This window comes from Lepidochelys kempii, chromosome 1 (assembly GCF_965140285.1).
Source record: "Lepidochelys kempii isolate rLepKem1 chromosome 1, rLepKem1.hap1, whole genome shotgun sequence".
Taxonomy (NCBI): domain Eukaryota; kingdom Metazoa; phylum Chordata; order Testudines; family Cheloniidae; genus Lepidochelys; species Lepidochelys kempii.
This window is the reverse complement of record NC_136380.1, coordinates 290,461,655-290,487,028: the sequence shown is the minus strand read 5'-3', so window position 1 is coordinate 290,487,028 and position 25,374 is coordinate 290,461,655. Positions and strand designations below refer to the sequence as shown.

At 44.2% G+C, this 25,374-nt stretch overlaps 1 protein-coding gene across 2 annotated transcripts in view; it reads right to left on the bottom strand.

Annotated features, from left to right (window-relative positions):
- Positions 1-25,374, bottom strand: part of WIF1 (Wnt inhibitory factor 1) — a 54,940-nt gene that overhangs the window by 24,290 nt on the left and 5,276 nt on the right. For both annotated transcript variants that reach the window (XM_073331494.2, XM_073331486.1), the window contains exon 3: positions 6-114. In XM_073331494.2, the coding sequence (XP_073187595.1) occupies positions 6-114 (109 nt within the window). The remainder of the gene's footprint in view (positions 1-5; positions 115-25,374) is intronic.

Genomic DNA, 25,374 nt, shown 5'->3' with positions numbered 1-25,374 from the left:
CAAACCTGATGCTTTGTGAGGAACTGTTCCAAGTAGGGGGATATTTATGGTTGGATCAGCCATTATGCCTTTATCCAGTGAGCGCAAGGACAGGAACTCATAAAAGTACTCAGCCTACAACAAAATGCATTGAAAGTAAATGTTTGTTAATTGCAGTCACTGGAGCAACTATTCAGCATATAGTCCAAAGTGGAACAACAGCACACTTTCAACTTTCACACCATATTTTTTTTTTAAAAAAATGTGTCTTTGTTTAAACATAATATTCAACGGGACAAATATTCATCTGAAAATTGGCATAGGACAAACCTTTAAGCTTGAGGCAGCCCAATCGCAAGGAAAGTTGCATACTTCCTTTTGCTGCACTTTGAAAGGAAGTGAATAAATATCCTAGTGGGGCTAATCTACATTCTGCAGGCAAAGCCGATATAGCTATAGCGGCATATCTATATTGGAAGAGCTCCCTAGTTCAGACTCAGCGTACGCTGACAGAATTCTTACTGCGTCTACACTGGCGCTTTGGCTGGCATAGCTATGTCTGCTAGGGGGTGTGGTTTTCTCACACACATTTCATAGTTATGCTGACAACATTTTACAGGGTAGACCTGGCCATGGTAATCACATTTTACATAACTAGCACCTTTCATTCCAAGGGATCACAAAGTGCTGTACAAACGATGGGCTAATTCTTGAAGTCCTTTCTCAGGAAAAACTCGGACTGAAGTCCTGATACAGCCACTTAGCTCCACTGCGGCAGCACAAAGAGGCCATAAAGCTGCCCTAATTGGACAGCTGGGGATTCCCCCACAAAGCTGGATTTACACCATATTCTACTGGCCTCCACAGTAGAGAGGGTGTGTTGTGGGTGTGCCCAGTAGGAGCTGGCCTGGATGGAGTACTGCTCTGCACTGCTGTCCATGCCACCTTAATTCACGCTCTTGTGCATATGCATTATGATGGTGTTTTTAATTATATGATCACATACTATTCTCTCTACAGGACACCTGCCTCATTCAGTGAATGGGCAGTCATTCAATATTTATTTATATCTTCCTCATTCAATGTGTGACCCCAACCTTATTTACCGTACACCATTCAAGCCCTACACTGAACACAGAATTAGTAATTTCCTCCTGGGTGTTTCAGTGGTGCCCTCACCACAGTATGTGAGTGCATCAAACATTAATGAATTTATTTTCATACACCATCCCTGTTTCGCAGCTAGGGAACTGAGGCACAGAGCGATTAAAGCAAAGGTGTCAAAAGTGCCCACTCATTTTGGGTGCCTAATTTGTGAGGCCTAAAACCTGATTTTTCAAAGTAGATAACATGATATAGTGCTCTACATGTTCAAAACACAGCTTCCATTGACTTCAGTGGCACCTGTGAATGCTCAGTCACTCTGCAACTCTTGCCCCCAGAAAATGGGCATCCAGAAAATCCCAGCACCACACAAGAACTCTGGGCCAATTAATGGGAATTAGATGCCTAACCTGTTTAGATGCTTTTGAATATCCAGATACCCACCTATTTGCATCTTTAGGCACCTAGGCAGGGATCTACAAAGGTACTTAGGGACCTAAGTCCCCTTTTTAGGCACCATTGATTCACAAAACTTCTGCTTGGCTGCCAGTGAAGCCTGTAGGTGCCTATACTTCCTTGGCACCCAAGTTTTGTAGGAAGAGCTCCCTGGGCGCCTACATATCTGCCTCTGGGCACACACATTATTGCCTCTCTCCAGGTGTCTGGACACCTGTCTCCCACATAAGCCTCAGTGCAATTCATGAACTGGAGGAAGATAGGCATTCTTCTGCCTAACTTGCCTGCAGGACCCAATCGGGTAGGCATGCTTAGAGGTCACCTAACTCTACACAAAATGAGAGTTGGGAGGAAAGGAAGAACTCCCTGATAACCATTGGGCAGAAGGTTAGGCTACTCACAAGGCATGTGGGAGCTCACCGCTTCAAGTCCCCCCTCTCCCTGATGATGAGAAGGGATTTGAGTAGGGATCTGCCATCTCTCAAGTGAATTTCCTAATCACTGTGCTATACAATCACTCACTCTTTCTCTGGTCCAATTAATATTTAATTATTCAATTATTACTTAAAAGGGAAAAATTTCTGTAGGAGAGATTGAAGGAGACACACATCAGAATATCCCAGAGTCCAGGCGTTAACACACTAACCTGACAGGCTGAGTGTGACCATGTAATTATTCCCTTTTTGGATCCAGGTCCTACATACCTTAGAAAAATCTGTCCCACTGTGGCAGAGGAGGGACATAATCCAATTCTTAAGGGCACCATTCAATTGCCTTAACCATGAGACTGTCCTTTCTCTCCCTGGAGTCCCCTCCCTCATTCACTAAATCCCTTCAACTTCTGCAACAAATGCACAGGTGTCATAAAAATAAAGGGAAGGGTAACCACCTTTCTGTATACAGTGCTATAAAATCCCTCCTGGCCAGAGGCAGAACCCATTCACCAGTAAAGGGTTAAGAAGCTAAGATAACCTCGCTGGCACCTGGCCAAAATGACCAATGAGGAGACAATATACTTTCAAAGCCGGAGAGGGGGAGAAACAAAGGGTCTGTCTATCTATGTGATGCTTTTGCCGGGAACAAATCAGGAATGCAGAGTCAGAACTTCTGTAAAGTTAGTAAGTAATCTAGCTAGAAATGCATTAGATTTCCTTTTGTTTAATGACTGGTAAAATACGCTGTGCTGAATGGAATGTATATTCCTAAAAAGAAAAGGAGTACTTGTGGCACCTTAGAGACTAACCAGTTTATTTGAGCATAAGCTTTCGTGAGCATCGGTTGCATCCGATGAAGTGAGCTGTAGTCTCTAAGATGCCACAAGTACTCCCTTTCTTTTTGCAAATACAGACTAACACGGCTGTTACTCTGAAACCATGTATATTCCTGTTTTTGTGTCTTTTTGTAACTTAAGGTTTTGCCTAGAGGGATTCTCTATGTTTTGAATCTGATTACCTTGTAAGGTATTTACCATCCTGATTTTACAGAGGTGATTCTTTTACCTTTTCTTTAATTAAAATTCTTCTTTTAAGAACCTGATTGATTTTTCATTGTTCTTAAGATCCAAGGGTTTGGGTCTGTGTTCACCTATACAAATTGGTGAAAATTATTATCAAGCCTTCCCCAGGAAAGGGGGTGTAGGGCTTGGGGGGATATTTTGGGGAAAGACGTCTCCAAATGGGCTCTTTCCCTGTTCTTTGTTTAACACGCTTGGTGGTGGCAGCATAGGGTTCAAGGACAAGGCAAAGTTTGTACCTTGGGGAAGGTTTTAACCTAAGCTGGTAAGAAAAAGCTTCGGGGGTCTTTCATGCACGTACCCACATCTGTACCCTAGAGTTCAGAGTGGGGAAGGAAACTTGACATGGTGGCAGAGCGATGGGATCATTCTGAGATTTTTTTGGGGATCATTTTGAGATTTTTTTAGATCATTTTGAACCAGAAGCACAGCGGGATTTTAAAAGGTTTTGTAAAAGAGGATTGCAGCTGTAAATTCTGTGTCTCTGTGTGGGGGACAGAGCAGCAGGCATAACAAAGGGATTCTTCTTTTTTGAGCTGGAGTTTTCTCTACCTAAAGGCAGGGTAGTTAACCTCCTGCAGGGAAATTCACAAGTTTTTCACAGACCTGAAGAGGTTGTTTTTTTAAGCTCAGAGCAGCTAGAGGGTTTTCTGTCTATCTGCCTGGAGACAGAGGTGTTAATTGTTTTTTTTTTTTTAAAGGATTTTTCTGTAGGCTGAGAATAGCTATCAGAGAACATAGGTATCACATTACAGCACAGCAAAATTTTACAAGCCAGGTTTTTTGGTTTTATTTTGTGGTTTTCTTTCTAACTCTCGGATGTAAAGTTAGTTTAAAAACAGAGAGGCTAGGATGTCAGAAACCAAGGCACAACACAAACTGGAGTTAACCAGACTGAAGGCAGTGAAAGAGGCAGAAAAAGCCCAAGAGGCTGCCCATAGGAGAGCTATGGAGGCAAAGGAAAAAGAACTGGAGGCAAGGGAAAAAGAACTGGAGGAGAAGGAAAAAGAGAGGAAGCATGCACAGGAGATGGAGAAGGCAAAGGCTCAGCAGAATATACCAGATAACTCTAATAATCCTTACCCAACAATCCACAAATGGGAGCGACTATGTCCATAGTATAATGAATCCAGTGATATTGCTGAATATTTTCGCACCTTTGAGAGACTGTGCACACTCCATAAAATTCCTGAAGCTCAAAAGATAACCACATTGGTCACAAAATTGCCTGGAAGGGCTCTGGACGTATTCAATAAGATGCCTATTGATGAGGCTTCTAACTATAATAAATTAAAGGATTTGGTTTTAAAGCAATTTCAAGTTACACCTGAAACTTAGAGAGTAAAATTTAGAGCCCTTAAGAGAGGACCTGGACTAAGTAATGTGGCTTATATAAACCAGATGAAGGATCTGTTAGATAAATGGGTCAAAGGAAGGGGTGTAACTAGCTTTGAAGGAATGTGTGATTTGATGACTCAGGAGCAATTCCTGAATATGTCCAAGGAGGATACAAAACAGTGTTTATGGGATAAGAAAATGGACTCAGCAGAAAGTCTTGCTTCTTATGCTGATCAATACGAGCAGTCCCAGACCGCCAGAGAGGCAGGGCAAACCGGAACAAAACGGGTGGAGGGAGGAGAGAGAAACAACCCTGGTCACAGTTGGAGTGGATACCAGAAGGGACAACCTCAGACCACACCCTACTACCGGGGGCAGCCCAAGGCTGCAGCTACACCCCAAGGAACACTCCAGACACCTTATCATCCTGCCACACCATTCTCCAGCAACCCACCTTGCCCCAGTGATCTGTCAGCTGGACGATGTTTTAAATGTAACGAGCCGGGACATGTAAAGGCCAAGAACCCCAACAGATTACAGTTCCTTGCACCGGAATCACACCAGAGGTCCTCGGGCCCAGATACCTCCCAGACACCCTCGGAACGGAGGGAAACTGTGAATGTGGGTGGGAAGAAGTTCACCGCGTGGAGGGACACAGGAGCACAAGTGTCGGCTATCCATGCTTCCTTAGTGGACCCCAATTTAATCGACCCAGAGGTCCAAGTGACGATTCAACCCTTCAAGTCAAACTCTTTTGACTTGCCTACAGCCAAGTTGCCGGTCCAGTACAAGGGCTGGGTCAGGAACATGGACTTTTGCAGTCTATGATGGTTATCCCATCCCCATGCTGTTGGGGGAAGACTTGGCCAATCATGTGAAGCTAGCCAAGAGGGTGGGAATGGTCACCCGCAGCCAGGCTAAACAAGCTGTCACACCTAGCTCTATTTCGGAAACTTCTACCAGGACCTGGTCAGAGGTGATGGAACCAGACCCCATGCCAACGTCCGCAAAAGCAGTAGTGGATCCAGTCCCAGAGACCCAGACAGAGCCAGCCCCCGAACTGAAACTGGCAAAGCAACCAGCACCAGAACCATTGCCAGCACTGAGTCCAGCGCTTGCAACCCCAACACCAGAGGGCCCACCGAACCTGCACCAGGAGCAGCCGATAACCCTACGCAAGAGGCTCAGCCGGAGCCTGAATCCCAACATAGTGCACCAGCGGAGAGCGGTTCACAGTCAACAGAACCAGCCCCATCACCTGCATCGCTTCCAGAGGGACCAAGCTTAGGTCCACAATCCAATGAGGAACTGATGTCTCCAGCATCAAGGGAACAGTTCCAAATGGAACAGGAAGCAGATGAAAGCCTCCAGAGAGCTTGGACGGCGGCATGGAGCAACCCACCGCCTCTCAGCTTTTCTAATCGATCCAGGTTTGTTGTATAAAGAGGACTTTTATACAAGGAAACTCTTTCTGGTAGACACCAGGAAGACTGGCATCCTCAGAGACAGTTGGTAGTTCCAACTAAGTACCGGGTAAAGCTATTAAGCTTAGCCCATGATCATCCTAGTGGCCATGCTGGGGTGAACAGAACCAAAGACGATTTGGGAAAGTCATTCCAGTGGGAGGGAATGGGCAAGGATGTTTCTACCTATGTCCGGTCTTGTGAGGTGTGCCAGAGAGTGGGAAAACCACAAGACCAGGTCAAAGCCCCTCTCCAACCACTCCCCATCATTGCAGTTCCATTTCAGCAAGTAGCTGTGGGTATTCTAGGTCCTTTTCCAAAAAAGACACCCAGAGGAAAGCAGTACATACTGACTTTCATGAATTTTGCCACCTGATGGCCGGAAGCAGTAGCTCTAAGCAACACCAGGGCTAAAAGTGTGTGCCAGGCACTAGCAGACATTTTTGCCAGGGTAGGTTGGCCCTCTGACATCCTCACAGATGCAGGAACTAATTTCCTGGCAGGAACTATGGAAGCTCATGGGGTGAATCACTTGGTTACCACTCCTTACTACCATCAAACAAATGGCCTGGTGGAGAAGTTTAATGGAACTTTGGGGGCCATGATATGTAAATTTGTAAATGAGCATTTCAATGATTGGGACCTAGTGCTGCAGCAGTTGCTTTTTGCCTACAGAGCTGTACCACATCCCAGTTTAGGGTTTTCACCATTTGAACTTGTATATGGCCGCAAGGTTAAGGGGCCATTACAGTTGGTGAAGCAACAATGGGAGGGGTTTACACCTTCTCCAGGAACTAACATTCTGGACGTTGTAACCAACCTACAAAACACCCTCTGAACCTCTTTAGCCCTTGCTAAAGAAAACCTACAGGATGCTCAAAAAGAGCAAAAAGCCTGATATGATAAACATGCCAGAGAGCATTCCTTCAGAGTAGGGGACCAGGTCATGGTCTTAAAGGCACTCCAGGCCCATAAAAAGGAAGCGTCATGGGAAGGGCCATTCACGGTCCAAGAGTGCCTGGGAGCTGTTAATTATCTCATAGCATTTCCCACCTCCAACCAAAAGCCTAAGGTATACCATATTAATTCTCTAAAGCCCTTTTATTCCAGAGAATTAAAGGTTTGTCAGTTTACAGCCCAGGGAGGAGATGACGCTGAGTGGCCTGAAGGTGTCTACTACGAAGGGAAAAGTGCTGGTCGCGTGGATGAGGTGTTTCTCTCCATGACCCTTGGGCGTATGCAGCGACAGCAGATCAAGGAGCTGTGCACTAGCTACGCACCGACATTCTCAGCCACCGCAGGACTGACTGAACGGGCATACCACTCCATTGACACAGGTATTGCTCATCCAATTAAAGCCCAACCTTACCGGGTGTCTCCTGAAGCTAAAACTGCTACAGAATGGGAGATCCAGGGTATGCTACAGATGGGTGTAATCCGCCTCTATGGCAGTGCATGGGCCTCCCCAGTGGTTCTAGTTCCCAAACCAGATGGGGAGATATTTTTTTGCGTGGACTACCATAAGCTAAATGCTGTAACTCGCCCGAACAACTATCCAATGCCATGCACAGATGAACTATTGGAGAAACTGGGACAGGCCCAGTTCATCTCTACCTTGGATTTAACCAAGGAGTACTGGCACATACCGCTAGATGAATCTGCCAAGGAAAGGTCAGCCTTCTCTACATATGTCAGGCTGTATGAATTTAATGTGCTCTCTTTCGGGCTACGGAATGCACCCGCCACCTTCCAAAGACTTGTAGATGGTCTCCTAGCAGGATTAGGAGAATATGCAGTCGCCTACCTTGATGATGTGGCCATATTTTCGGATTCCTGGGCAGAACGCCTGGAACATCTACAAAAAGTCTTTGAGCGCATAAGGGAGGCAGGACTAACTGTTAAGGCTAAGAAGTGTCAAATAGGCCTCAACAGAGTGACTTACCTTGGACACCAGGTGGGTCAAGGAACTATCAACCCCCTACAGGCCAAAGTGGATGCTATCCAAAAGTGGCCTGTCCCAAAGTCAAAGAAACAGGTCCAATCGTTCTTTGGCTTGGCCGGATATTACAGGTGATTTGCACCGCAATACAGCCAAATCGCTGCCCCACTGACAGACCTAACCAAAAAGAAACAGCCAAATGCCATTCAGTGGACTGAAGAGTGTCAGAAGGCCTTTAACCAGCTTAAAGTGACACTCATGTCTGACCCTGTGCTAAGGGCCCCAGACTTTGACAAACCGTTCCTAGTAACCACAGATGCATCTGAGCGTGGTGTGGGAGCAGTTTTAATGCAGGAAGGACCGGATCAAGAATTCCACCCTGTGGTGTTTCTCAGCAAGAAGCTGTCTGAGAGGGAAAGCAGCTGGTCAGTCAGTGAAAAAGAATGTTACGCCATTGTCTACGCTCTGGAAAAGCTACGCCCATATGTTTGGGGACGGCGTTTCCACCTGCAAACCGACCATGCTGCGCTACAGTGGCTTCATACTGCCACGGGAAACAACACAGAAAACTTATTCCGTGGAGTTTAGCTCTCCAAGATTTTGATTTCGACATACAACACATCGCAGGAGCTTCTAACAAAGTGGCTGATGTACTCTCCCGTGAAAGTTTCCCAGAATCAACTGGTTAAAATCGTCCTTGAGATGTGAAAAATATTGTTAGTCTTTATATACTTGGTAGTATATTTAGAGGTGCATGTGTCTTATTAACTCTGTTTTTATCTAGAGCTCCAGGAAGAAATCACAGCCAGCGTTTCTCCCTATCTGTGATTTGGGGGGGGGCGTGTCATAAACATAAAGGGAAGGGTAAACACCTTTAAATCCCTCCTGGCCAGAGGAAAAACCCTTTCACCTGTAAAGGGTTAAGAAGCTAAGGTAACCTCGCTGGCACCTGACCAAAATGACCAATGAGGAGACAAGATACTTTCAAAGCTGGAGGGGGGGGGGGAAACAAAGACTTCTCTCTGTCTGTGTGATGCTTCTGCTGGGACCAGAGCAGGAACGCAGGTCAGAATGCCTGTAAAGAGTTAGTAAGCAATCTAGTTAGATATGCGTTAGATTCTGTTTTGTTTAAATGGCTGATAAAATAAGTTGTGCTGAATGGAATGTATATTCCTGTTTTTGTGTCTTTTTGTAACTTAAGGTTTTGCCTAGAGGGATTCTCTGTGTTTTGAATCTGATTACCCTGTAAGGTATTTACCATCTTGATTTTACAGAGGTGATTCTTTTACTTTTTCTTTGATTAAAATTCTTCTTTTAAGAACCTGATTGCTTTTCATTGTTCTTAAGATCCAAGGGTTTGGGTCTGTGTTCACCTATGCAAATTGCTGAGGATTTTTATCAAGCCTTCCCCAGGAAAGGGGGTGTAGTGCTTGGGGGGATTTTGGAGGGGTAGACGTTTCCAAGTGGGCACTTCCCCTGTTGTTATTGTTAGACACTTTGGTGGTGGCAGCATTTAACCTAAGCTGGTAAGAATAAGCTAGTAAGAATAAGCTTAGGGGGTCTTTCATGCAGGTCCCCACATCTGTACCCAAGAGCTCGGAGTGGGGAAGGAACCTTGACAGCATGTCACTCACAACAGAGGGGGGACTTCCTTCCCGGACCAGAAGATCACTGTAAGGGAAGGCAAAATGCCCATTTTGATCCTGGGAGATGCTGTCTACCCCTTAATGCCTTGGCTTATGAAGCCATTCATGGGGCACCTTGACAGCAGCAAGGAGCGGTTCAACAACAGGCTGAGCAAGTGCAGAATCACTGTTGAGTGTGCTTTTGGATGTTTAAAGGCCCGCTGGCACTGCCTATATGGGAGGCTGGACCTGGCTGATGACAATATTCCTATGCTTATAGCCGCATGCTGTACGCTTCATAACATTTGTGAAGGGAAGCGGGAAAGCTTCACTCAGGGCTGGACCGCTGGGGCTCAGCACTAGGAGGCTGGATATGAGCAGCCAGAGACCAGGGCTATTAGAGGGGAGCAGCGCAGGACCATAAGGATCAGGGATGCCTTGAGGCAGCAATCTGAAGCTAAAAGCCGCTAATATCTGTTGCTATGCTCAGGAATGCAGTGCTTGTAATGCTAGGAGGGGATTGTGATTGGTGCAGACGATGCACTATGAAGGTTTAAGAAAACTGCCTGCTGGTGCAAGAGAACCGTTCTGATCTGAGACATCAGAGCCTGGATGGATATGACTGGGAAATGAATGACACGGTGTCTCATGGCCACAGGCTTCTGAACCCGGTACTCTGATTGAGACAGGCTTCTGTGGAGGTTGGTATCTAAGGCCTTGTCTACACTGGCAAGTTTCTGCGCAGTAAAGCAGCTTTCTGCATTGTAACTCCTGAGGTGTACACCCTGCCAAGCCACTTAGTGCGCAGAAACTGCACAGCTGCAGCACTGTAAAAAAAAAAAAAAAAAAATCACCCCAACGAAAGGCATACAGCTTTCTCCACTGGGGCTACAGCACCACAGCGCTACGATTGGCCTCCAGGAGGTGTCCCACAACTCCTGTTCTCGCCTCTCTGTTCATTGGTTTGAACTCTACTGCCCTGCCCTTGGGTGACCAACTGTGAGTGCCACCCCTTAAATTCCTTGGGAATTTTCAAAGTCCCCTTCCTGTTTGCTCAGTGATGTATGCAGTGGTCTCAGCATATCTTTCCACATGGCCAGGCCTGCTCCACGCACCAGGCGATCCCCTGCTTGGAGCAATGCCGAGCTACTGGACCTCATCGGCATTTGGGGAGAGGAGGCTGTCCAGTCCCAGCTGCGCTCCAGCTGTAGGAATTATGATACCTATGGACAGATTTCACATTGCATGACAGAAAAGGGCCATGACCGGGACACACTGCAGTGCAGGGTCAACATGAAGGAGCTGTGGAACACCAACCATGAGGCGTGGGAGGCAAACTGCCGCTCTGGTGCTGCACCCACGAACTGCCAGTTCTACAAAGAGCTGGACGTGATACTCGGTGGTGAACCCACCTCCACTGCGAAGGCCACTGTGGATACTTCGGTGGCTTGTGTGCCAGTTGAGAGTGGACTGAGCCAGGAGGAGGAAATCTTGGATGAGGATGTGGAAGGGGAGGGGGACCCAGAGGCAAAGGATGACTTGGAGGTCAGAGATGCATGCAGCCGGGAGCTCTTCTCTACCCTGGAAGAGGCTAGCCAGTCACAGCTGTTGGAGCTTGGAGAAGTGCAAACAGGAGAGGAGGCCCCTGGTAAGTGGCTTTGATTTTGGGAATCATTTTGGGAATCAGTGAAGCGAGTTGTTTGGGGCAGGAGGATTGAAGAAAGCAAGCTTGTGTCTGTATGATGTTCGTACCACCACATGCCTAGTCTGAGCAGCGGAATGGGGTGTTGATTGACTCCCTCATTTCACGGGAATCTGCCTCAGAGATCTCCACGAAACTCTCATGGAGATACTGGGCAATCCACTGACGCAGGTTCTTTGGCAATCCACTGCCGCAGGTTCTTTGGCAGAGCTGCTTTGTTTCTTGCCCCATTAAGGGTAACTTTCCCACACTGCTCTGCCATCATGAGGGGAGAGACCATTGCTGCACACAGGCGAGCTGCATAAGGGCCAGGGCGGAAGCCTCAATCTTGGAGAAGACCCTCCCTTGATTCCCTGCTCACCCTCAGCAAAAAGATATCTTCCATAATGAACACAGCTTGTGGAAAATGTGGGGACAGTAATGATTATAAAGCCCCCCTTACAGTGCTGGCTGTCCAGAAGAGTCACGTGCCCAGTGTATGGAAAAGTCCTGGAACACTGATTTCCCCTGCCCCTGCAGTTACTCACCATTTTGGGGGTCTTGTGGCTCATGTATGCTTGCCTGGGGTCAGCCAGTTAGTGATAGGTATATGAACAGTGGCTGTGTTTTAAATCACTGAATCAGCGGGTCTGTGTGTTGCAAACAATACTGCTTCTGTCAAATGTTGCATTTTGGCTTCACAGAGATGACCTTGGGAGCCCAGCCTCCCTCTTCGTTATCGCCAGCTGAACGGCTGCACAGAATTAGAAAGCGCCCAGGAAGAACTAAAGAGGACTTCCTGCGTGATGTCATGATGCACTCCGTAGCTGAAAAACAAGAACTGAAGGAGTGGCAGAACAGCGAGAAGAGGGACCGAAAGGAGAATGTGGCGCGCCAGAACGAAGCCACGGAGCGGTTCTTAAAAGTTATGGAGCGTCAAGCGGACACGCTCCAGGCACTGCTAGCACTGCAAACCGAGCAGCTCCGCGCCCGCCCTCCCCTGCAGCCGCTGTCGCTAAACTCTTTCCCATTCGCCCCACAAACACCGCCAACACACTCTTATAAATCTCCTGTTTCCAGTCTGTACCCGCTGCATTCCACTCCTCCCCCGTCACAGTCCAGCCCTGCGGACTCCCAGTACCCACTGCACTCAATGCCCCTCCCTCTGCAGTTTAGCCCTGCACTGTACTCCACAGGAGAAGGTTGTATATGATACCTGGACATACACAAATCTTTAACCGTCCTGGGACCCCACCTCCTCTCGGGACCCTCCCTTCCCTCATCCCCCTGAGTGGTGATGTGTTATTTTGTTTGTCTCTCTCCTCCGGTTGTTGTTTTTTAATAAAATTGTTTTGGTTTGAAAACAATCTTTATTCCATTACTTGAAAGCAAACAGAGCCCTGCAAAGCAACAGGCAATTTTCTTAAACCTTCATAGTGCATCGTCTGCACCAATCACAATCCCCTCCTAGCATTACAAGCACTGCATTCCTGAGCATAGCAACAGATATTAGCGGCTTTTAGCTTCAGATTGCTGCCTCAAGGCATCCCTGATCCTTATGGCCTTGCGCTGCTCCCCTCTAATAGCCCTGGTCTCTGGCTGCTCATATCCAGCCTCCTAGTGCTGAGCCCCAGCGGTCCAGCCCTGAGTGAAGCTTTCCCGCTTCCCTTCACAAATGTTATGAAGCGTACAGCATGCGGCTATAAGCATAGGAATATTGTCATCAGCCAGGTCCAGCCTCCCATATAGGCAGTGCCAGCGGGCCTTTAAACATCCAAAAGCACACTCAACAGTGATTCTGCACTTGCTCAGCCTGTTGTTGAACCGCTCCTTGCTGCTGTCAAGGTGCCCCATGAATGGCTTCATAAGCCACGGCATTAAGGGGTAGACAGCATCTCCCAGGATCAAAATGGGCATTTCGCCTTCCCTTACAGTGATCTTCTGGTCCGGGAAGGAAGTCCCTGCTTGCAGCTTCCTGCACAGGCCAGTGTTCCAACAGACGTGTACGTCATGCACCTTTCTGGACCAGCCTGCATTAATGTCTATGAAACACCTACAATGATCCACAAGCGCCTGGAGAACCATTGAGAAATACCCCTTGCAATTAATGTACTCAGTGGCTAGGTGGTCTGGTGCTAGAATTGGAATATGCATGCCATCTATTGACCCTCTGCAGTTAGGGGAGCCCATTTGTGCAAAGCCATCCACAATGTCACGCACATTGCCCAGAGTCACAGTCTTTCAGAGCAGGATGTGATTAATGGCCCTGCACACTTCCATCAACGCGAATCCAACGGTCAACTTTCCCACGCCGAACTGGTTAGCGACCGATCTGTAGCAGTCTGGAGTAGCTGGCTTCCAGAGTGCAGTCGCCACGCACTTCTCCAGTGACAGGGCAGCTCTCATTCTCGTGTCCTTGTGCCGCGCGGCTGGGGCGAGCTCATCACACAGTCCCATGAACGTGGCTTTCCTCATCTGAAAGTTTTGCAGCCACTGCTAGTCATCCCAGATGTGCATGACCATGTGATCCCACCACTCAGTGCTTGTTTCCTGAGCCCAAGAGCAGCGTTCCACTGTGGTCAGCACCTCCGTGAACGCCACAAGCAATCTTGTGTTGTAGCTACTACACGGGATGAGATCAATGTCGAATTGCTCTTGCCTTTGCCGTTTAAGGAATAACTCCACTGCCACTCACGACATGTTAAAGAGAGCGAGCAGCATATTGGTCAACAGTGCAGGATCCATCTTCCATGAAGCACAGCTTTTTAGATCCACGTTTGTGATGTAGGATCTCCAAAGAGAGTCTTGTGGTGTAGGTAAAAATAAGTGACCTGATTTTTTTGCCTTTTGCACCTAGGTAACTTCATGGATTTACCCTGGTGTGTGAGGGAGGAATCAGACTCAGAGTTGTATGCAAGATGCTGGCTCCTCAGATGGCACTGCCTGAAGCAGGCAGAACTTGTGCCTGTTTAGGAAATGTACATTCCGTATTCCAGGCAGCATAAGAACAACTCCTCCCCTTGAGCGTCCCCAGCTATGTAGCCACGTGGCTACCATATATTAGGCTTATTTTTCAGATAAATGAAAAATCCAAATCCACAATCTCGCACCCAGACATGTGGGATCTGATTCTTCACTAGTTTAGAGCATTATAGATTGAGAATAACTTCAATGAAGTCAATAGGGTTCCACTTGTGCATAGAAAGTATACGTGAGAGTAGAATCAGGCCTTCTGTAAGGAACGTTTAGCGGTCAGAAATGACTGAAGGGATTACCCTGATTCATAAATGCCATTTTTTAAAATTCCCAGATTATTCCTCAAAAAGGGCTTCAGAACATCAAAGGATCCCAATTACTTACACACAATGTGTGTGTGTATGTGGGGGGGGGGGATATATCATTTAAAGGAGTGTGACATCTCTCTCAAAAAAAAAATGAGAAACCTTTCCCTGTTGTATGTGCATGACACTGAACTGAAAGGTGTGTTGCATGTTGGTGGTCTAGCTGACAATCATGCCATGTGCTGTGTAATCCTTTGTTGCAAAGTGTTGCAGTACAGATTGGACAGGTATACTATATTACTGGGTTACGCGCATTTGGAGACTGAAAAAGGTATGGCGGGAGCTTTGCAGTGAGGAAATCCACCAGTCAGGCTATGCCTTTTCTGAGCTGTGAAGCTGCTATGGTGCATAGGAGAGGACCTCTCTCTTGTGCATTTGATCCGAGGAACGTGTGCACTAGTAAGTCCAGTGTGCCTTAAGTGTCATTTAAAATGGTGCATACAGTAAAGTGGCTCCCTCATGTGGATTCTATAAAATGTACCAGAGAATGGATCATTCGAGTACATGTTAGGAGCTCTATTGTTGAGAAGGGTACTATACACCTTACTCTATTTGAGTTTATTGTAAAGTTGTGCAGGACTCTCCTGAAGACCTTCCAAAGTGTGCAAAAAATGGGCTCCTTCCTGTGGACTTCCTACTGTGGGTGGGAGAAGAGCACTCCATAGTCCAAACCCTAGTACACAGATGATCTGTAGTGCTGCCTTTTTGCAGTCACTCCTGCTGCTTCGGGGCTGCCAAAATCCACACACATGCTGCACCCCCCAAATACACACACATCCTTGTCCTCCTTAGCCTATGCATTATCTATTGTGTATTCCTCCCACTCAATGTAGAAAGTCTGAAATACGATTGTAAGCTGTGCATTCCAGGGGCCTGGCTTTTCTGCTTGTTCTGCCAAGTGTCTACCACACTTTTGACACTATAAAAGTCATTAGTTAATTATCTCTATTCTGGTAGTGCCCAGAGGCCCCAATCAGGAAGCAGGGCACCATTGTGCTAGGCCCTGTACACATCATAATGAAAAGATGGTCTTTGCCCAACAAAGCCTACAATCCAAGTTAACTGAATAGGATGACAGAAAATCTTTTAATACCATGTATAGTGCTAAAAAAGAAAACCCTTCAACCATGTGGGATCAGTACTTTGAAATTTGCAAAAAAATCTGTATCCGTATCAGTATTTGACAGCAAATGTTGCATCCAATATTGATGTACATTAGGCCCAACTAATAAACATGCCTGGAGTTGCACAGTGCAGCATTAACAATACAGTTACTCAAGTATAATGCCTCCCCCCCCCGCCCCCCGGGGGAAAGGTGGGACACATCTTTGCATGTTTCAGTCTCCTATTTCAGGTTGGAGGGTGTTTTCTTGACTGAAAGTCTGCAATCTAAAAAACTAAACCAGAGATTTATAAGGCTCATATAGAGGATGGTACATCTACTGATACAGGACACATTTTTTGTGTTGAAAATACTCCTGCCACTACCAGTTCCCACATTTCAAAATATGGAGTTAATCACACAACATGGATAACTAGCACATCTACAATAACACCAGACTGTAGTTATGGGAATGTGGACCCTTTTAGCTTAAGATACTTTGTAAGAGTATAAGAAACTAACTTCTAGAGCAGAAGTGAAGAGATAATTATATTTCATTTTGTTATTCGGCTTTCAGATGCAGAGATCAAATTCTGCTCTGTGGTAAGTAGGTACAACTCCCATTGTAACTGGCTGAATCTGGTCCCCGAACGCTCTCTTCAAAAAGAAAGATGAATGGGAACAAACTGTTCTTTGACTCATGTAAAATACCTCCTCAGTATTTCATTATTTCAGTTTATTACCAAGCTGTTAAATAACTGCTCATGTTGTCAGAAGATTCTCACAGTGCATTTATGACCTTTTCATAATTTGCCATTTAATTAATTTAATTAATTTAATAAATTTACAGAATTTGGTTACATGTTACCGGAGAAACTATTTCGCTGTCCAGAAAAAGAGCTGTCAGCATTTCCTTTCAAAGATCTCTTTTCAAAGTTCAACACTTTAAATGCTTTAAAAATTGGAGTTTTAGAAATGAATAAAAATGTAATTTTATCTGTGTAGGCATACCATAATATGAGTGCCTGAGTTGACATCAGGTCTATGAATTATAAGATATACATGATTGCAAATGATTGGCAGGGCAAGTAAAAATGGTCAGTTAACTAAACAAGATATTCACATAGATACAACACAATTGTGAGTTACATCAAGGGGTAGTATAATGCTCAAAGGGAACCAACGAGTGAAGCTTGAGTGGTTTGTGATGTCATGAAGTCCTATAATTTATATTCACAAGACAGGTGGTGCAGTGTAAGCTTCTGCATTCTCTCACAACCCTGACCAGAAAGGGAGGACTCTAGTAATGAAAGGGTACATGAAGGAAGGATCACAGACTGCAATCACAGAAATTTGATCATGCTCACCTAATCCTAACAGATGTGCTCTAGGCAAATCTAGAAGAAGGCCAAAAAACACTCAACCCCCACCCCCCCAAAACAAAAAACACAAAACACAGCCCTACACAAACCAAAACCCAGGGTGGAAAATTCTTTCCCCATTCCAGATTTGGCTATCTGGTGCTTGTGAGCACAGAGCATCCATAGGTAAACAACTTGCAGGCATAAGTGAATTATTTCCATCCTCGGAGAGATCCCAGAGTGTGATGCTGGGCAACTGTTCATCCTCCTTGAGGGCCCTCATGTGGGATCTTGCATATCTTGTCACTCACGTCTATTCAATGTCAGACCATATGGGGAAACAGACTTTAGGAGGAAGTGACATCAGCGTACCGATCTCTTTTTTCACCAAACTTAATTTTTAATTTTATTTCCCAGTGCCTGGCTCAGCAAGAGACCTGAATGAATATGAACTAGCTGAGAATCAAACTTGAAAAGACCAGACCAACATTTACTGAACTTTTAAAAGGAATTGGCTCAGGTGGTGTCTGTACCGTTATTGAAAGTGTCCAGCATGCTTGAATTTTGCCTAAATGGTTTGCAATCTAAGATTCCTGTTCGATACGTCACTACTCCTAGATTTTCAGGTAGTGATGGTAGTCCATGGTGCATTTCATCTTCTACAACTGACCAAAAGTTTGTGTGACCTCTCCAGTTATCTATGCCTTTGTCACCTTTAGACAGACTACTGTTGTGCACTCTAGTTAGAGCTATTTTTGATGGTCACTCAAAATTGTCATCTGGTCCAGAATGTACCTGCCCACTTCCAGAGATGAGCGGGTCATTATAAGCACATAATACCAGTGCTCAAATCTCTGAATTGGCTCCCTGTTCTCTTTAAAAGCCCTTAATAGTCTCCAAACTAATAGACATAGCCAACGGTAGTACTTGAGGGTGGTTGGAATTCTCTAGCTAATGATTTCTGTGGTTGAACTCTCAGGCCTGGTAGCAGGTCTTCTCATTAGAGAGCCCCCGTTTGGGGAATGTGTTGCCTTTGGCCAGAATTTGAATTTGTCAGGCTTGATGTCAGGCTTATTTATTTCCTTTAGCATTTGGTTGTTTTTTTTTTTAAACTTTAGAGTTAGTTGTTTATCTCAGCGAATGGTTATTCTGTGAATGTTTGCTAGAAACAGTCAAGAAAGTGGTATTTTTAGTTTTAATGTTATAATTTATTATGGGTAGCATATATACATTTTATCTTTTTAATATGTTTTTTCTAATTAGAGCGCTCAGCAGCTATGGCAGTAAGTGCTAGAGAAATCAATAAATAATTGTCCGTTTCCCCCTCTCCCCCACATATCCTAGTAAGTTGGATTCTACCAGTACCTCCAGAGACAAAAGTCCAAATGGCGAGTATCATATGGGTTTAAAAACGACCAAACAAAACAAAGTAAACTTTCACATTTAACCTATACTTGGGATGGGGTGAGGGGAGAGATCAGAAGCGTCCACATGTTTTCTTGTTGCTTAGTTGAAACAGGTCTTTACCCAAGTCTTTGTGATTCCATTTTTCGTGTTTAAACACTTCAATAAGATTCACTACAACAGCCTCTTCTCCAAGCTAAATAGACTGTGGAAATTTAACTCCCACAACGATCTTTTGATGAGCTTAGTAGCTCTTCTCTGAAACATCTCCACAAAGTATATATTATGGAATTAAATATTTACCCAAAATTGGGTGCAGCAGTCTTAGGCTTAAATTGCCGCAAGGGAGATTTAGGTTAGATATTAGGAAAAACCTCCTAATTGTAAGGTTAGTGGGACCCCCTCACCATGGAATTATACAATGGCATAACTTTGCTTGTTTTGTTTATGATACTCCTTCAGATGCACCCTTCGATTAGCTTCTTTGCTGCAAATGAATGAGGCATTTCCATATTCATACTACCGATAACTTGAATCCTTATGTTTTTCACTGATATAATGTGGGTGCAAACCTGGCTTGAAAACCATACTCAGAGAGCAGTTATCAACAGTTCACAATCTAACTGGAAGGGCATATCGAGTGGTTCTATTCAATATCTTCATCAATGATTTGGATAATGGCCTTGAGAATACACTTGTAAAGTTTGTAGATGATACCAACCTGGAAGTTGCAAGCACTTTGAGGGACAGGATTAGAATTCAAAACGATCCTGACAATCTGGAGAAATGGTCTGAATTAAACAGGATCAAATTCAATAAGGACAAATGCAAAGTACTACACTTAGGAAGGACTACTCAATTGCATAAATACAAAATGGGAAATGACTGCCTAGAAAGGAGCACTGTAGAAAAAGGATCTGGGGGTTATAGTGGATCACAAACTCAATATGAGTCAACAATGTAATACTGTTGCAACAACAACAACAAAAAGCAAACATCATTCTGGAATGTACTAGCAGGAATGTTGTAGCAAAATATGGGAAGTAACTCTTCCACTCCTCTCAGCACTGATGAGGCCTCAACTGGAGTACTGTGTCGAGTTCTGGGCACCAGAAAGATCTGGACAAATTGGAGAAAATCCAGAGGAGAGCAACAAAAATGATTAAAGGTCTAGAAAACATGACCTATGAGGAAAGATTGAAAAAATTGAGTTTGTTTAGTCTGGAGAAGAGAAGACTGGGGGCGACCATCTATGATCACAGTTCAATGTACAGACTGGTTGGCAGGTAAATTTCCTGCCTGCTTTAAGACACGGTCCACATGCCTCTTTTTCCTTGGAGTATGACTCGTTAACAAACTAAACTGTAAGATAACAAAAGTCCATTCCAAGTCTTCTCTTCAGGCTTCGCTGCTTGCAGGGGCCTACTTCAGTGTTGTTCAGTCCACACCTCTGGTCCTCTCTGTCTCAGACCCAACACTTCCTTATCACTTCAGCCCACTTCCTTACCAGTTCCTCTTTTTATATTCTTTTCCTATTCCTTTCACTGTCTATATATCTATATATAATAGTGTGACTTCCATTTTGAAGGATCTAAAAGCACTTTACAAAATGAAATATAAATTATGTTCTTGTCACAAGGTGATACTAGCCCTTTCAGAAGCTGACCCCAATTAGATTTATGAGAGGGCATCTGGGTCCTAGAGGAATGAGACTGGGAGAAGAGAGACCAGGAGACTGAGAGGAGCCAGAGACAGGAAGCAGCAGGTGAGAGCTGGCAAGAGTGGCTTGGGAGAGAGCTACAGGAGACCTAGCAGAAAGAGCTGAGTCCTGAGGAGAGCTGGAACAGAACTGCTGGTGAGAACTGACCAAAGCTGGGACCCCGATTGTGGGGTGGTCTTTGGAGTGGAACACCGCAGGGAGACGTGGGGTGAAGACCTGAGAGGAGGAGGCCCATAACAAGGGGTTAGTCCTAGTGAGGGGTTCCTTGAACAGTGGTAGGACTCAGAGGTAGAGAAGCCTCAGTAGTGGAACACTGTGGGAAGATCTATTGCAGGAGACCCGACTTGATTTTGCTATGTGCTCTGAAGACTAACAGATTCAGGCTCTGTCTGATCAATTGCAAGACACAGTTTGAGTGTCAGAGGCCCTTCAGAGAGAACATCCTGCCAGTAGCATCTTCCTCTTTAAACCAGGGGACTGTCAGTTCAAGCACCTCAGCTAGCAAGGTACTGCATGAAGAGAGAAGGATCTCAAACCACAGGGATTTATAGAGTCAGACTTCTACTGCTTTATGAAACTAGCTGAACCCGGCTCACCATGCCAGTCCCTCTCTCCAGCACTCCCATCCAGTCACCAGCCGTGGGTCCTCAGCCCTCATATTTATGTACACTAAATTACAAAAAGGAAATTCAGACACACAAAACCGTTAGCTCAGTTGTCTCAAGTGCAATTTCCCACAAAAACACAAACACTAAAAGGAAGGAAGTTGTAAGTTAAGGTAACAACTGCATTCACTACTGAAACCAGTCTTCAGTTATTAGCCCATCACTATCATGATGGTGCTGGTACCCAGCAATAAAACCAAGTAATACCCACTATAACATACTCACTTTCTGTACAACAGTACTATGGTGCACACATCAAGGAACTGAACTTAACCCACACGGTAATGCACCACTTTCTAGTACTACCTCATTAAGTAATGTAATCACCATGCCAGTTCCCAGGACAAATTATTATCTGAGAATGACAAACTTGGCATCTGCACAAACCAAATGGAGAAAAAATACAAAGCTGCCGATCACATACGCAGAGTAACTTATCAAAAACATAATCAACTTCTATTTACCCTATGACTTTTGAAAAAGTCCGATCAACTGTGTAATATGCAGCACCAAGCCAAACCATCCCCTAATACTGGTGAAATGTACACATACACATTGTTTCAGATGTCTATTTATAATGTCATACAACAAAACACATTTAGAGGTCTGAGGTAAGTTTGGGCAATGCAATGTGATTTTTCAGTACTTGGAGTGCATTGTTGGCGATAGTATGGTTGAATTTAAGGGTTTTAATTCTCTACTATGTCCGGGCTGTACTCAGATGTAACGGTGAGTGGTTGCTGCAGCAAGCCATTTGTGGTTCCCTGGACCTTGGTGAGCCACTATCAGCAGAAGCTAGTGCAGCAAGGGCCCTACAGTGATTTCTGTGACTAGCAACCCTTACACCAGCAGAGGATCAGGCATAGAGGAGCTTGGCTCCACTACGCCCCAACTCCATACCCAACGTGTCCTCTCCTCCCCAGGTTTAAGTTCATTTTGTGCTGCATTCTTGGTGTACCAAAGAATCTACTCAAATTGTGTTAGAGGGCATACGTGTTTTGAAACCAGGGAGTTACACTGCTGTTAAGGTGGTATAACGCAACGGAGAATCAGGCCCCCGATGTTGGTGTCTTCAGTAACTTAGACTTTCCAGAAGCAGATGATCTTCAAACCATGGGCTTGATTCTCCTCTCACCCTCACTGTTTTTACATCAGTATAACTGCATTTCTTTCCATAGAGTTATTCCTGATTGTCACAAGTGTAGGTGTAACACCGACAGACCCCAGTCATCAGCGGGTGGGATTGAACCTGGGGCCTCTGGAGCTTAGTGCATGAGCCTCTACTGCATGAGCTAAAGCCAACCGGCTGTTAGTTAAGGCTGTAGAGCAAACTCATTTTATCTCTCTCATTTTATCAGTGCCACTAGATGGGACAGAACACCACACCCAGGAGGTGTGCAGGTTACATAGGCAAGATCAGAATCAGGCCCCAGGTCATCTTCCAGCTTTTTTCACTTCAGTGTAGGGCCCCACAAAAGTTAGGCCCCACTTCGGTATGGCCCTTCTTTCAAGCTTGGCTCACCCTCTGAGCTGGAACTGAAACCCAACTTCCTTTGCCTCAGATCCATTTCCAGTTGCCCCACAAACCATTTTTCCTGTCTTCAGCCAACTACCCATTCCAGAACTTCCACTCCTCAAAGTCTAGCTATACAGGAATGCTCTGCAGGGAGTACCCAGCAACTCCTGAGGTCATCTCCAGAATATCCCAGTGGTTTACGGACCAGCTATAGCATATGCACATCACAAAACCCACCACTGTACTGGCATTGATTCCCCCACCCCCATACCTTGTTGGTAGTCTTAGAAACAAAACCAAGGATTGAAGGGGCATAAAGAATGAATTGCAAGAGGTGCTCCCTCTAGAACACAGCTGAACCAGGTCAGCAGGGGAAAGTGAGGAAGTTCACATTATTATATTGTGTACACTGTACTGTACTATTATGTGGCTAAACACAAGATTAGTGCTCCAGGCTGTCAATCTAAAAGGATAAACTTAAAAAAAAGAACATCAGTATGGTTATGGTTTCCCTGAAGAGAATCAGGAAATACGAGTTTGATCCTATAAGGAGCTGGGTGCCCTTAACTCCCATTGATGCCAGCAGTGTACATTCTGTGGGGGAGGAGACAATTCAGCATTTCGTAGGAGACACTCTGCACATTGCAGAATTGGGCCCTATAAAAGCATCACCCCAAAAATTAACATCAGTAGATCTTCCTCAGACTAACTACAGAAATAAAATAAGGCGTCCTTCACTAACCCAATGGGATTTTCTACCTCCAAAAAAGAATGTCTACATGAAATTTGTATCCTCACCCTGATTTGTATAATAGGCAGGAAACGTAACAGACTTTATGTGATCTTTCAAATCCACTTAAAGCATGGAAGTGGTAGATAACAGTTGCGTAGAATGGTGAAAACATTTTTCAAACTACTGTAAAAAGAAAACTCAGGTGGCTTTGAAAACTCATTACTCCTAACTAAGGTAGGCACAACATTAGAAATAAAACTGACCGAATGTAATGTAAACATTGTTAATATGACCTAATATTTTATCATTTCAAAAAATGTAGGTCAAATAACAGATCTATGCATAGCCTATGTGAGAATGGGGCCCCAGGTATGTGTTTTAAATGTACATAAGATGCTTTGATAGGAATACTGTCAACACAAATTTGATCTGAAATTTAAATATTACAAAAATAAAATTTGCGCAATGCCTAGGGCCAAAACAAATGTTTTAATGCATTGATTGTTTTTACTGGAAACAATTCTTATTATACAAATCATTCCATTGCACTGTTTGCAACCCTAACTTTACAGCATTCAGAACCTAAAAGGGAAACTGATTATAAACCAATGTGAAATTGATATAATTCATTTTCCAAGTTGAGAGCACTGTAAAAATAAATAAACACAATAAGTAGTGAAAAGTAAATTGGGGTCTAAAATTCAAAGGTGTAGTTAGTAACCTAAGGAGAGATCTGTTTTTTTTCCAGTATATCATTTTAAAGTTTGGTGTCCCTTTAATTCCAGTGTTTGTCAACAGCTAGTTCTGTAAAAACATTGAAAGTTTTATTACTTCCGCTTTTTTATTCAAAGCACATCTCTGTTTTGCTTTTAGAAATATTTGTAAAGAAAAGAATAAGCACTGAAAATTCCAGTGAAGGGTTTATTTTCCACAACTTTACACTGCTGTGTAAAAAGTGTAATTGTGTAGTTTACATACATGCCATGTAAATTACTATGGAAACCAGATGTAGCTTATAAGGTGCCTTGTAAGTCATTTCTACTGAGCAATAAAGCCTTTTTTTTTTTTTTAGCTAAACTTTGAGAGACTTACTGCTGTTTTCTATCAGCAGATAGAACAGATGGCTGGCACATGCATGCTTTACTAAATGAAGTGGGATCTCTATAGTATTACTCTTTGATCCCTGGTGGCATGTCTACAACACCAAGATGCAAAATACCACAGCAGAATAGAATCTAAATATTAAAGGTTTGGAGCTGTGCTTTTGATACAAAACCCCTCTTTTTAAAAATCATGCCCACAGTATGTAAACATATTCACATTTCACATTGAAATTGTGGTACAGAGGTCAGAAAACAAGGTATTTCCTCTGTTTGCTGACATGAAACCACAGTGAAGGTACTACTGTAAATCCCAAGAGTCCAAAGTTTTGCAACCACATTTATCATAACTTCCAAAACAGTCATAATTGCATTAGAAAAAAATGTGACCTGTACACCTTAGGTCATTTTAGAAATAATAAAAATTGCTGCTGTAATTGCTATGTACAAATGAGGTGTCTATGTATGTTCAGAGATTCCTCTGAAATACTATTTGAACTGAAATCCACCATCTTTTGTTTTTCCTTTATTTTATCAGTGGTTTTGTAATATTTAAATGTGTTTCTCCCATTATGCCAATAATAGTATATAAAAAGGAGTCTATTCACCTTCCTGAGGGAGGGAGGAAGCACCTAAATCTTTTAACATAGTCACATGTTTTCTTATTCCTTCATTCTGAGCCAGATTCTGATCTCAGTCACACAAGTATAAATATAAAGTAATTCCAATGAAGTGGGTTCAGTTATTTTTGGATTTACCCCCATGTCGATGAGATCAGAATCAGCCTCTCTGAGTTGTAATTTTATCTCCTTTCCTAACCCTCCTTTTGCAAAACAGAAGGTATGTTGAAAAACATCATAGAGTGACATGCTCCCCAACTCGCCATACAGACTGGACACTGCTGCTGCAACATTCACAGTTACTGGTAACTGTTGGAGCAAAAAAACCCAACTTGTTTTTGATCTTGACTCTTCTTCTGCCCACTGAATTAATCAGACACTTATTTTGTTTTTATGATCCACTACTTACCGCCCATTCACTGACAAAGCCTTTGCTTTATGTTGATTCTGATCCTGCAAACACTCACATCTATGCTTAATTTTACTACCAAAGCAGTCCCGCTGAAATCAGGGGGACTACACCCATTAGTAGAGTTAAGCATATGCATACGTGTTTGAAGGTTTGGAGCCTATATCCCCCTCATATATTGCTAAATACTGCTGAAGTGCTATTACCAACTGCATGCTCTAGGACTTTCCTCAAGTGGGCAAACTAAAACATGTTGCAGCATAAATTAGCACACTCGGGACTATTTTTCTCCAAATTAGGAAGGC